Source organism: Haliaeetus albicilla, chromosome 1 (genome assembly GCF_947461875.1).
Source record: "Haliaeetus albicilla chromosome 1, bHalAlb1.1, whole genome shotgun sequence".
NCBI lineage: Eukaryota > Metazoa > Chordata > Aves > Accipitriformes > Accipitridae > Haliaeetus > Haliaeetus albicilla.
Genome location: NC_091483.1, coordinates 83,563,485 through 83,576,830, shown reverse-complemented (window position 1 = coordinate 83,576,830; position 13,346 = coordinate 83,563,485). Strand labels below are relative to the sequence as shown.

Sequence of the window (13,346 nt, the reverse complement as noted above, 5' to 3'; positions counted from 1 at the left end):
CCCATTTGGCAATAATCATGCTCTCAGAAGAGATAATCAGCAACCACATTTTGAAGATTTTCACCTGCTTCACTGCAACCATACGCAGACAAGCAGTTTATTCAAGTCCACTCAAGAGCACACTTGGGAGAAGAAGAACATTCAGACAAAAGGGACTCAGGGTTTTCAGGTGTCCCTTGAGGAACATCACCATCATGACCTAAGAGCTGGCCAGCCCATCATGCCACACTGGGAAGCTCCCAATTAATCCAGTCAGAAGTTCCCATTCACCTTCACCCAGGTGGATCACAAGAATGCCAAACAGCGTTTGATCCTTTTATTGCCCACTTTACCTCTGGTTTCATTACAACCAGCAGCTCCAGGAGTAAAGAAGGACTGATACCTGCTGGCTTCATGGATCCTTTCTCCAGGTTAACAAGGCAGCTCCAGCTGCTTTGTAGTTGTAGTTGCTCCTATCTCACTGCAGCCCGGGCACACGGATTGTCATCTGCTTTCGGGTCCCTTCCATCTTCACCCTTTTTAGAGTGGTTGTGGTATCCTGGGTGAACATTCAAGTCTCACAGACTGGCTGGGGTCTACCCATAGCTTGCTCACCTCTCCCTGTGGCTTGGTTTCATTAATGCAGCAAAGCACAGTTAAATACAGTAACAAGCACATGCTGCAATTCCACCCCAGGCTCCTCCTGGGAGAGCTACTTTATTCTACAGTCAGCAAAACTACTTAAACTCCCTGTAACATAATTGACACTGTGATCAAAGTGAACCGTGTCAAGATTTTACTACAAAAAATATTATTTTTTACACTGATGTCTAACATTTCTCCAGGAAGGCATTTCTGGCATCATTTTCTCCCTCCTCCTCTGCCCCATACCTTTATTTTACACTCAGAACCCTCCAACTTGCATAACAAGGTTCACCTCATGCGTACATTGTCATGACTGAGGGAAACAAAAAACACAATACTTTTGTTTGCTCGCTCTCAATGCCATTCTGAATGAACTCTGGGTATAACCTAGGACTGTCACTATGCAAACGCAAAATGTAGGTCAAAAGTCTGTGTGGTTTGCCACAGCAAGTGACTTGTATTTCTAAAGGCAGATGGGAACTGAGTCATCTGCTGCTGCATCATTCTCTGCTTCTCTCCTTTCCTCAACCCCTGTTTCTTTTTTCTTGCCATCAGATTATGGTTGAAAGAATGCAGTGACACCAAAAGACCAGGAGAGCAATGCTTTGTACTGCACATTGTGCAGGGAGAGGGTATTTCCCGTTTATTTTTTGTTGAAGCCATGCCTCTTTCCCAACACAGCACCTACCACACAAGTAGCCACTTTCTAAAGCGAATGCAAATTTTAATTTTCTCCATTTACCTGTTATACTTGTCTTTCATGAGAAGAAATTATCACACGTGAACAGGAAAAAAAAATAAAAGAGGTTATTTGACCTACAGGGCATGGGAGAAGAGCTCTCTACCGTTTCCACCACTGTTGACATGGGAGGTGCACTGGTCCTTTGGCACGCCTGCTTCTTATATCTCCTGAAGCAGGTCTGCCAATCAGTTCATGCTGGTTTTTATATTACATTAAATTACATAGGACTGAAGTCTTTTGTGCTAGATGCACAAACAAGCACCGCAAAAAAGCCCCTGTGTCGGTGTTATGGTCAGGTGTCTACACATGGACAGATAAGGAAAAGCGTTTGAGATAATACCTCCAAATCAGTAGCATGAAACAAAAATCATCGATCTTCCTGTGGGTAAAAGGCTCAAAAAGCAGTCTAGCCCCCCTGCAATACTCATCTCTGCTTCCACAAGTTTCATGTGTTCATACAGATGAATATCCAACAAAGGTCCAGAAAACAGGACAGACAGGGTTTTGGAGAGATCACCCAGCCCACCCCAAAGCAGAATCAAGTTCTACCAAAAATGACCCTTTTCTCAAAAACTGCCTAAACCCTGCTAAGACCTTTGCATCAGTGGGGCTTCCACAACCTCCTTCAGCTTCCATCCCAACAGTAGGAACATCACCCAACAAAAAGTACCACTACTGATGGTATAATCTACAACATAAGGACATCTGGAGGGTTATACATAGTCCAAACAACATTTATTTCCCTGAAGAAACACAGCAATTATTATAACCAACGGGAACACAGTAGGAGAGGGGGCTGATGCATCACAGTTGCTGGTACAAGAACCTACAGGACTGACAGCAAGGTTTCCTTCAGCTAAAAAAAGAAAATTACTTTTTTTTTTTCTTTTAACTGTACAAATACACTTTGCAAGGGAAAGGGAAGCAAAAGCCTTGGCCCAAGGTAATCGGTAACTCCACAAGTCAGAAACTGCAAACTTTCTACTTATTCTAAATAAAAAACTGGCATGTTTGTATTGCAAGCCCCTTGCTATCACTTCTGCTCAGCAACATTTATAACGTGGAAACTTCAGAACAACCCAAATTCACTGTAACACACTGGCAGTTGAGCTGCAAGGGACCAGAAGCAACATTGCAAAAGTCAGCAATCAACTGAACAGAGCCGGTATGGGATTTTACCAGCAGAAACACCAAAAATGTCCTGCAGTAGTGCATTTGACTGTAGACCCAGACTAAAAACGCCACCTCATCCTCCCCACTTTAGATGACAGGAAGAACTAGGAATTGAGCAAAGGCTTTTTCCTCTTACCTCTTTGTTGGTGACTCCCGGGGGCAAAGTCCCATGTTTGTAATCCTCCAACAACTGCACAGCTTCCTTCAGACGACTCTGCAAATAAAACAGCAGTGTGGTCAGCAATGCTTGTCCTGCACTGAATCGTTTTATTGAAGGCAATGAATTTAAGTTATAGAATTAATCTTCTTTCGTGCAAATCTTATGAGGGGTCCTTTTACCCGTATGATATAAAAGGAAAAAGGATGCATGGATACTTGTTTTGCTGGTTGGCACAGCCCTGCTGTTTTAAATCTAACTACTGAAGTATTGAGGGAGAAACAAAAGAGAAAACAGAAGAAACTCCCCCTAACAATGCTTCTATAGAAGACATCAACAAAAACCTGAGAGTCTTCAATGCGGTACCAGAGATCTGATAAATCTTGGAGATGTGAATGAGCTCTCACTTAAAGGTAGAAAATAGTTTAAAACAAAATGGATACATTCCAGTACAACACAGAATACCCATCTCAGACATTGGTATCACCACATGCCGCTCTCAGATTAATATCTCCCAGTGAAACTGCTTAAATTGAAGACCTGGCTTTGCCCCCACACCCTCTCCCAGGGCATGTACTGGGGAGGTACAGCCGAAGGGAAGAGCAAAGTAGAAGCCTGCACATATTAAGCATCACCACTAAGAACTCGGTGCCCACTAAAAAGTTATAACACAGCAAGTTTTAGCCCGATCTCAGCACAGCCATATAAAGAAAAGCAACTCCACTGGACCTAGCATTTAACAGCATGCAAGGCAACATTAATAGTACTGCTTTGTATCTGCACACTGAAGCCTGAGTTAATTTATCTGAAATACCATGACATTTTAACATACTTCAGACAGATCTCAGAGTGCCACTACGCTGAACTGCTGACCTGTGCTGCTTTTTTACAGCGCCTGTTACACACTCATTTAGACAGGGTTTGTACAACCAGTTATGTTCTCTCTAAAAATACCGAAGTCAGTCATCAGTGAAGTTAAAGTTAGAATCTGACTATCGCTAGCGATTCAAATATATGCATGTGTAAATAAAGTTCTTCCTCACATTGTGATAAAATAGAAGAATACATTTTGTGTGTTCAAGGGATCACAAGAGCATTAAGCCATGCTACCAGCCTGTCAGAATCATCAATTTACCCCCAGAACAGTTATTCATATATGTATAGAAATATAAAAGAATGTTCTGCAGTTGAAGCAGTCAAAGTTTATATAATACTTTCAAGAACTACATATATAAAAATTTCAAGAAATATATCTATATTGTGTTTATATATACTACATTACATAGTGTGTATATATACACTCTACATTTTTTATATATATATATATATATTTCTTGAAATAATAAAGAAAACCCCACAGAGCAGAAGTAGACAGGTAGAAAGATTCTTTGATTAGTCCAAGCCAAAAAGGAACAAGTCAGGATATAAAGAACGGCTTTAGTGGGGTTAAATCTGCTTATCCAAGCCTGCAGAAAGCACCAGATCACCAAGTAATGGCTCACAAATATTTGAAGCCAAACAAATCACTCGGCTAAACATTTTCAAAAGCCTCCTGCAGGTTATCTGTCATCCAGATGAGTAACACAGACTTCAGTTTGACATTTTGCACTAGCTCTGTTGTTCTGACAGCTTTTCTAATATTAGTGCCAGAGGACATTTCATAAATACAGAATATTTTGTCTAAAATAACATATAATGTGCTGGTGGCTCATCTCAAGCCCTGTGCTTTTAGTGCAATCATGTCAAGGTTCCTCGTCGTCACTGCAAGCCCCAGTCTCACAACTCTCCTGCAAATAAGGCGAGCGTCCCTGAGCTCATTATGTGCTCGCGTCCATGGGATCGGTCGCAGGGAAACTACTTTTCTCCTTTTCATGCAGACATCAAAGAGTACTTTGTTGTTTCCTTGGAAGCGCCAGCAGTTACGCCAACCTGAAAGCGGCAATTAATGAATGACTATTGTCCTTAAAACAATCAACACACAAGACATATGGAATAGTGGCAATTCCTTCACTTTGCAGAGCAAGCGGGTTGGGATCAGATCCACAGCCGTTTTTACACTGACTGAGCTCACATCATCATCAGCGCCACATTATTTCCAGCCCTGGTATTTTACATATTTTATATATTCTTGCACTGATTAGCAGCTACTCAGCAGAAGTGGAGAGTCTGTACAAAGATGCCAAACGAGGCTTAGCATCAGATAGGAATGACCTCTGCAAAAAACTATATATTCTTGGCAAAACGTGGGCTCAGAGATGGGGCTTGTTCATGTTTGGTGCTAATGCCGAGGTAGTGCTACCAGCCAAAGCCCACAGCCCTGTGTTACTACACACATGTGTAGTGATAAATTTACTGTTTTCTGGCCTATTTCTGGGTGTGTTGGCCTGAAATTGGCTCCCTCTTTTACTCAGCCTGTCCCGTGCTCCATGCCTGACATGCCCCTGCAGAAAGAGCTGTCGATTGTGCTTCTCGCACTTTGCTAAGCCACTTGCTTGGGACTTCTCAGCGCTGCTCTGGATTTGTCCTACCAGATGGGGCTTAGGTCCACTTGCAGATTCAGGCATCACCCTCAACTGCTGGTGCATTCATTTCCCGTTCCAAAAGGGACTAAGCTATGCTGAGAGCATGAAGGATCTCAAAGAAAGATAGCTAAGGCCAACACTGGACTATATTTTAGTTCTAGGTGTGAGCACTTTCTTTTGCTCTTCTATGCCCATTGTATTGGGGCATTGTGAAATTCAGAAAACTATATTCACCAGTTTTTATAGATTTTACAAAGAGTATAGGAAATGAAGGATGATTGAGTGTATCCAAGAACCTCCCTCCTTCAAAGGCTAGGCAATCACCCATTTCACCTAAAAAGCTGGCTGTGGAAACACTGCTTTGCTCCAAAAATCAGAGAATGACTTAATATATAAAAGCTTTCATTACAGGTTCAGAAAAAACATCCACCCAACTCAAACTTTCTCCAACAGTGGCTACAAGCAGGTACACAGGGAAAAGCAAGAAGGTGGCAAGCAGAAATAACGTCTCCCCTAAGCACCTTCCCAGCCTGCCACTCTTTTCAGCCAAGGCTGATGAGGTTTCTGTGGATTTAGTGATCTTCAGTGGATTTCTCCTCCAGCTGCTTGCTCTGTATCCCCTTGAACCAAACTGCCTTTATCCAACAGACATAAGAGACAAGCTGTATATAGCAACAAAAATTTGTGTCTTAACTTTTAGCCCCCTTCCCTTATCCATACATATGCTAAATCTGTCTTAAAACTTAAACTTATCTTAATAAAAAAATAATGAGCAAGTGATAAAGTGAATATGTGAGCCCTTTCCTGGAAGGAGCTGGCATTCTTTAGGAGCATAAGTACGTCCTGAATACTTCAATGGATAAGGCAAGTCACTGGTCATACTTTTCCACATCTATCTGATATCCCAGGCAAAGAAATGAGTCATTATTTAAGCCAAGTCCTCTTGACATTGGACAAAAAGGAAGAGTTATTAATTAGGATGTTATTTTCTGGTGATGCTGCACTGGGTGATGTAGTGGTCCTCCAGAAGGGCTGAGGATCTCATACAAAAGAAAAGCTGACCTTGAGAAACAGACACATGGGATGAAATCCGATGGCACAGACATGTGGCCATGCTCTTCTGGGCAGGCTCCGATTCCTGCAAGACCCTCAGGGCTCTGTGGCTGCAATGACCAACTACATAAAAGACCAGTTAAGAGTGTTGGTTGATCACCGGAAAGCTATGAAGCACTGCAGGCATGATAAACAAATAGGATTTTTAGGCTGTTCCAGGCATTTCCAACCTGTGTAGAAAAGTTATCACACAAGATCACAACAGGACTTGAGCCTCTTGAAGTTGTTGATAGCTCCTTACCCTGTTGGCCTCATGGTTGCTTAAAAATATCGTATTAGGAAAAAGCTATTACCTAGCATGAGTATCAATAAAATATAATTGTGTAATATTGTAGACAGCCTGATGATCCAGAGGTGAAAAGCCAGACAGCTGAATGACTAATGACTGCAGACCCAGTGAAGACAACCCTTCTTGCCTCCAAAGCTAGAAAATAACTCAGGAGTGCCAGCACAACATTCTGGAGAGCCATTTGTGCTCATTATTGGTATGTGTTTTTGTCACTGAAATTACCTACACTGCGTGTCTTGCAAATTATCTCCACAGAACAGCATGTAACTCTGAATGAAAAACTGGAAGTAATAGATGAATGGGTCTGTGTTCTATTTTTTTCTCCTTCTCTTGAGGAAATCTTAGTAGTTACTATAACAACCCTGGCCAGATCCCATCTTGTTTAGTATGGTAACAAACAGAAAACAAAAAAGCCCGATTTTGCTTTTAAAATTGCAGTCTTCATGAATTTCCTCTTTCAGCTCTGTGGGGAGAGAGGGGAACTTTCTCAAATAAAAGAGTCCTAGACCAACACTGCTGATGGTTCCTGAGGTTGACAAAAGAGTGGTACAGAAAGCGAACAAAAGTGTTAAAAGCAAGGACCACATTAAGAAGATGCCTTTCACATGGCTTGGAGGTGTTCAGGTAGTTTTAGCGAATGACCCACAGCCTCAAAGTTTCATTAGTGCCTTGTATCCCCTTCTAGCAAAGTCAAGCACACTCTTTTAACCAGAGCCTCCAAAAAATAGGAAATAACTTTACAGCAAGCAACAGCTCCAAATGCCAACCAGCTCCACTCCCTGGCTTTTAGCACAATACAGCATTATTATGATAGTTGATAATGTCTAAGATTACACTTCATTTCCATTTTAACAGGGAAAAAAGAGGTCTGTCTGCAAGGTTGTGCTACTGTTTCAATATTTATTGTTGCTTGATTTCTCTACTGCTATCTGTAGGAAGAAGTGTCACTTGAGTTTTTACAGCATCACTTAAAAAAATTGCAACCACAGCTTTTACTAGTATGTATCATTTCTTTCATACCCCTTATCTTGTAAAAACTAGAGCACTTCTAGTGGTGGATGATGGGGTCTCAGCTCTCACAATAGGGTGCTAGACAGACCATCTGCACCCGGAGGATGTTCTTACAAACCTAAGCCCAGAAGCAATGCCAGGGATCTACCATGCTCAGCAATTCAGAAGCACAAACTCACACTTGGTGCTCCACCACAGCAGCTTAAGCCATGTCCGCCTGGGAAACACTACCCAACAACAACAGGTCTTTGGAAAAAGGCTCAAGCATTGCCTCGTGCTGAACACAGCTGGAAAACACCCAGCTTTTGAACCACAGGTCAGTTCACTAAGCCCGTGAGAAGTATGCAATGGGCTACCACTGATCCATGAGCCTGGGTTTTATGGTTATGGCTGTGCTATTAAAGTCAGAGCCCAGGCATGAGCCTGCATCAGCATGATCTCTGGTATAGTTTTGATTCAGACCATCTAGCCCTCTGCCAAGTGATTCCTGGTCACAGCTTGGCACTTACCATGGGCCAGGACAGCTCCCAGCAGGCACCTTTTGGAGAGAAGAGCGCTCAGCTGCATGGCACAAGCTGGCTGCATGGCCAAAATCCACTACCTGACTCAGTCTGAATGCACTGGCTTAGATTTAACCCATAGGCGTTAGTGCAGAGAGCTAACATAACCTGTTCTGCCCTGACTCAGGCCAAAAGGCGCTGACTCAGAAGGTCGTTGCCTGGAGCACACTTGCAGGACTACATCAGCAGAAAGTTTCAGTCTTTGTAGAAAGAGTTGCTGAAGGATCACATTATTAGGGGCTTAGTTTGGTGTGCCAGAGAAAAGAGGAGAAAGAACAAAACCAGAGATGCCAGCAGGAAAGTAGCCTACATCATCACAATGAGCTGATGGCCACCTCCAGGAATCCTTCATTGGCACCCCGAGTCCCTCGCAGGTATCACTCCAGCACCCTGGTGGGATAAAAGACAACTACGTTGTGTCCCATAGATGACTGCACACATGTACATGCGTCAGACACCTCCACCCAGCACGTGAGCTCCTGTACCGATTTTTCACCTTGTCCTCCTTGCTCAAGGGCACACTGTTTCTGTCTGAAAGATCTGTGCCTTGTCTTCTTTTGGATCTCAGCTGATGCCTACACATGGCTTAGAGCTGCCTCCAGAAACCCATATGTGCACATACAGACCGTAATAACAGTCATTATGCCAGTAGCACTACAACATTACTGTTACAGAATCAACAGAAAAAGAGTCAAGTTTTGCATTCGAGGTTTTTCAGAGAAAATCCATGAATGGGACAGGGCATGCTGGAAGAGTTTGCATCTCACTCTGCTCATATGGGGCTTGTATCGGGGTTTTGAGGCCACATTAGCCCACTGATGATCTGCTGCGTGCCTGCAAGTTTCACTGGTTTCAGGTTCAGAGCAACGATGACTTACTGGCACGTGATCCAAAGCAAAAGTCTTCTGGCCACCAGCACCACAAATTCGATGTGGGATACGGAAATCCAGCTGTGCTCTGCCATCAGCAACTCAACAGTTTCCGATTTTGTCTCACTACTCTACGAATGATACATACGGCAGACTTGACTCCAGCTGGCCCTATTGTATTGGATCTACAGTGACAGACAACAGGAGCCAGAAACTTTTTGTTCAAGTAGAGCCAGCAGATGTGACACTGAATAAACACAGACAGTCAATCTGCTGAGTAAGAAGGTATCGTTCATATAAATAACATACATCTAATCCTGCTTCCATTTTAAACCCAAATATGGGAATGCAAGATGCTCAGCGCTCTGCAGATTTATGCTTTGAACAATGAGATAAAGCAAGAGCAGATAACACACGGCCCCTTTGAGCTCAGTTTAATTCCTATTTCACTTTTGCTTTATTTTTTATTATCAGAACCCCAGCTTTCTCCATGAAGAGCTTCCCACAGAGCGTTAACAGTCTGTCCAGGCTAATGTCAGATGGGGTAAGTTAGCCTTATCAAAATATCTGCTGGTCCCTACTGCTTCTCCCGATGGACCTTAATTACAGAGCAATTAAAAGTATTATTCCAATCATTTTAACCTCACACATTTCAAAAATAGGCATTACCCCCACTGAGGGGTTTCTCATGGTCTCAGCAACAGGACTTGTTAGGCTTGACCTCTGAAATTACACATTTCCTGATTATTGGAAAAGTTTGCAAACTTGCAGCTGCCAAAAAAATTATTTCATTAGAAAGCCAGTAATGGTATGAATTAGCACACAAGAAAACCTCCTCTTTAGAGGTTACATGCTATATTGACACAAGGTCAGTGCCTTGTTTCAATATCATATGCACTCAGAAAGCAAGTAAAATTGGTAGGTAAGGTTGATACAGATAATTATTCTACCAGAACCCACTAAAGATAAAACTGGAGCAACTGGCTTCCAAGTGCCCCTGCCATGTGCCTCGCACAAACACATGCTTTCCTTTTGCAAGTTCACAGACTGCAAAGTACGGCTACAACATAATCCAGTACTCAGTATGCATCCCTTGAGGATTAATGCTTAAGAACCTCTAAAAGACAAGGAAGTTTTTAATTGTGTTAAGAATCTCCTTTATTGAAAAATAAATGAGTAAGAGAGGACTGTCACCGAGACTAATTATACTTGATATCACTGTGCTTGGTTTCCCCCACTCAGAGGGGTCACTTCATCCTTCCTCAAAACACAGCCACCAGTAGGATGCAATGATGTAACACACAGCAATTAAAAAAAGGATGTAGGGAAAAAAAAAATTATTATATTTCCCAGCATTTTCCATGGGATTAACCTCCCTTCTCATTAGAGACTCATTTATCTACTTTTTTTTTACATTTGCTAGTGAGCTCCTCCAAGACAAACAGCAATTTATTTGTTCCCCGAGAACCCTGGGCCTGAAAGATGCAGCCATCTGTCAGCGGGAAGGAGCTCTCTGTAAACGGCTGCTTTCTCATCAAACCCTTTCTAGATTTTAATTTGCCACCTAAATTATCAAAGGAAACCAAACAGCTTTTAGTTATAGGTATATACACATAGAGTATTTTAAAGTACAAGATCAGATATATAGACCACTGCAAGTAGGACAATCAACAAAGCAGCTTTTGTGCTCCGAGAAGTGCTTCCCGTGACCCCAGGTGTCCACATCTATTTTGCCAAGAGACTTCTCCAGGGAAAGAGAACTCATGTAGACTTCATGAAATGTGCTGCTGAAGGTCTACTGAAGCATCACGAATATATAATTCAAACTCCCAAAGAAAATGGACAAAGGCCAGTTCCTCCATTGGAAAGCCACCAAGCCACTCCCGAAGACCACGAAATTCAGACCGATGCTTATTATACCCCATAGAAGGACACCAAACCTCCCTTGCTTGTTGAGGTTCAGTTTGGGGCCCAGAATTGCTTAAGACACTCAGATCTTGACAGCTCCCTCCAGGATAAAAACGGGCCACTCAGATTTTGGTCTTTTTTCCCTAGGTTTCATTTCTTAGAAGAACCTTGTCAAAAAGTGTCTGGAAAAATTAAGTTACACCAGCTGACCTTAACAACCTCTTCAAAAACTTCTAACAATTTGAAAAGTTGACAATAGGAAGGTAGAAAAGCATGTGGCTGAGCCAAAGGAGGGATCATCTCATCGAAGTTAAGAGCAGGTACCTCTGCTTACTCACAGATAGCTTGCCCATGAGTCTAGACACCCTCTACATGGAGCATGATGAGAAAGATAGTTGTCCTCAAAGTGCAAAAGGGATTCAGTCCTTAAAAAGTAAGAAATTCACAAAGGAGAGGAAAAGTGAGCCTTTCAGGATCTGAAACACCTGTTTTCATTCTGGAACCACAACTGCTTGTTGCTTGAGGTAGCAAATGGTAGACAGAATTCAGGTTTTGGGTACACAATGAAACCAGACTGAGTTATAGTGCTCAATTTAAATTGTTTCATTATACTACCATAGCCATAGTGTGAAAGTGCTTACCCTATCCCAAATGTGAACACAGTGATGCCTTCTTAAACCTATTTTGTAACTTCAAAAAGTAGAACCACTATCTTGATTAAGTTTACTCATATCCCCCCACTTTGGAGATACACAAGAAGTAGGTTTGAGAACTGTGTCCTTTTTCTCTGTTAATGCCATTGTAAAAAACAATAGTTTGGTCCTGCATTGTGCACTGTGGGTTACCCAGCTTAAAAAAAAAAACAAAAAAAACAAAAAAAAAACCTACGTACAAACACACAATACAGGCTTAATTGGAGATTTGAGAAAGGTGAGGATTATTATTAGAACATGAAAACATTCCCAAAGGAAGAGAAATTTTAACTAAACGGAACTGGATTGGATGATCTCCACCTAAGAGAATTTTCCTCTAAAAGGAGGAAAAGAAAACAAGCTGAGGCATAACAAAATCCACCAAAAAGATGAGCAGAATCACCTGCTTCTGTCCTACCAGAAGAACCTCTGTCCAAGTGACCTCGACTCAGGAACTCCTGGTGCAGCTGCCTGGAGACCCAGACCCATGTTCATCCTCAAATATCCTAAGCAGATCCCATCCCAGACATCGTGCCCCAGAACACTAGGCTGGAAACCACACACTTATGGAAACCTACCAAACATCAACCCTGCAAAGCTTTCTGGTGCAAATTTGCCTGGCGAGAGAAGGGTGTTTCAATGTTTGTCTGGATCCATTTCTGAGCCTGTTTCCTTGCTGTCTTTAGGTGTTCAATTAGCATTCTCAGTGCATGACAAAAATGGACAAAGATGGTCTCCCCTCTCCAACATCCCATTCCCTTTTGCATGCAGAGTATCCTCTCCTTCCCTCCAAAAAGCATCATTAGGTAGTGAAGGCCCTTTGCATCCATTTACGAATTTCAGAATCAAAATTATGAAAATATATAAAGAGAGCTCACAAACCACATACAACAGCCTCTGCATCACCGCAAACACACACTGGAGGATTCCCCATGCTGTCAAAAACCTCCTTCAATATGCACTGCGTTGAACTTAACGCTAAATCTCTGCTAAGGTAAGAGCAGCACCAAGCCTTTAATGCATAGTATTGTTTTTATTCCGGCATATGTGCTTACATCCTCTTTAAATAGCAGCTCTAACATCTGCAAACTGCACTGCATCCTCAGGTAATATTGTGATTTTCCTTCCCTTTTATCATGACACGACGCCTCTTTGGAATTGCAATGCTCTTTTGCTAGCAGGTTACCTCCCCAGGCTGAGCTCCGTATTGAGGTTGGTGGCTTTTGAAAATTGATCTCAGACTTGATCTGAACCTGTGCTTTTACAAAGGAAAGTATAACCTTCAATCTGATGGTGTAAGAACAGCTGCTTTATTGTCTGTGGTTCTCTTGGGCACGCATACAAAAGGTACTCAAAATGAACAATATGATACATCTTAGCCTTCTGTTTTTGAAAAAAGCTAGCTGATTTAGAAGAAAGAGATTATTTAAAGTTGCATCAGGTGTTTTTTCCCACTGCTATCACAGTGTGTAAAGAACTGGACTCAGTTCACAGCTAGCTATGATGAGCAGTTCAGCTCGCTGTGTTTTGAGAATTGCTTGCATGTGTATTTTCATCTTATGCTACCCTGCCTCAAAAAAAAAAAAAAAAAAAAAAAAGGGGGGGGGGGGGGACCAAAATCCTAAGTTTTCTGGCCAACAGGCATAATTTAAGATCACCAGTAGAAATATTTCTTCTAAAGGACTC

At 42.1% G+C, this 13,346-nt stretch overlaps 1 protein-coding gene across 4 annotated transcripts in view; it reads right to left on the bottom strand.

Annotated features, from left to right (window-relative positions):
- SFXN5 (sideroflexin 5) overlaps positions 1-13,346 on the bottom strand; it is a 106,396-nt gene that overhangs the window by 80,249 nt on the left and 12,801 nt on the right. For all 4 annotated transcript variants that reach the window (XM_069797182.1, XM_069797176.1, XM_069797198.1 and 1 more), the window contains exon 3: positions 2,676-2,753. In XM_069797182.1, the coding sequence (XP_069653283.1) occupies positions 2,676-2,753 (78 nt within the window). The remainder of the gene's footprint in view (positions 1-2,675; positions 2,754-13,346) is intronic.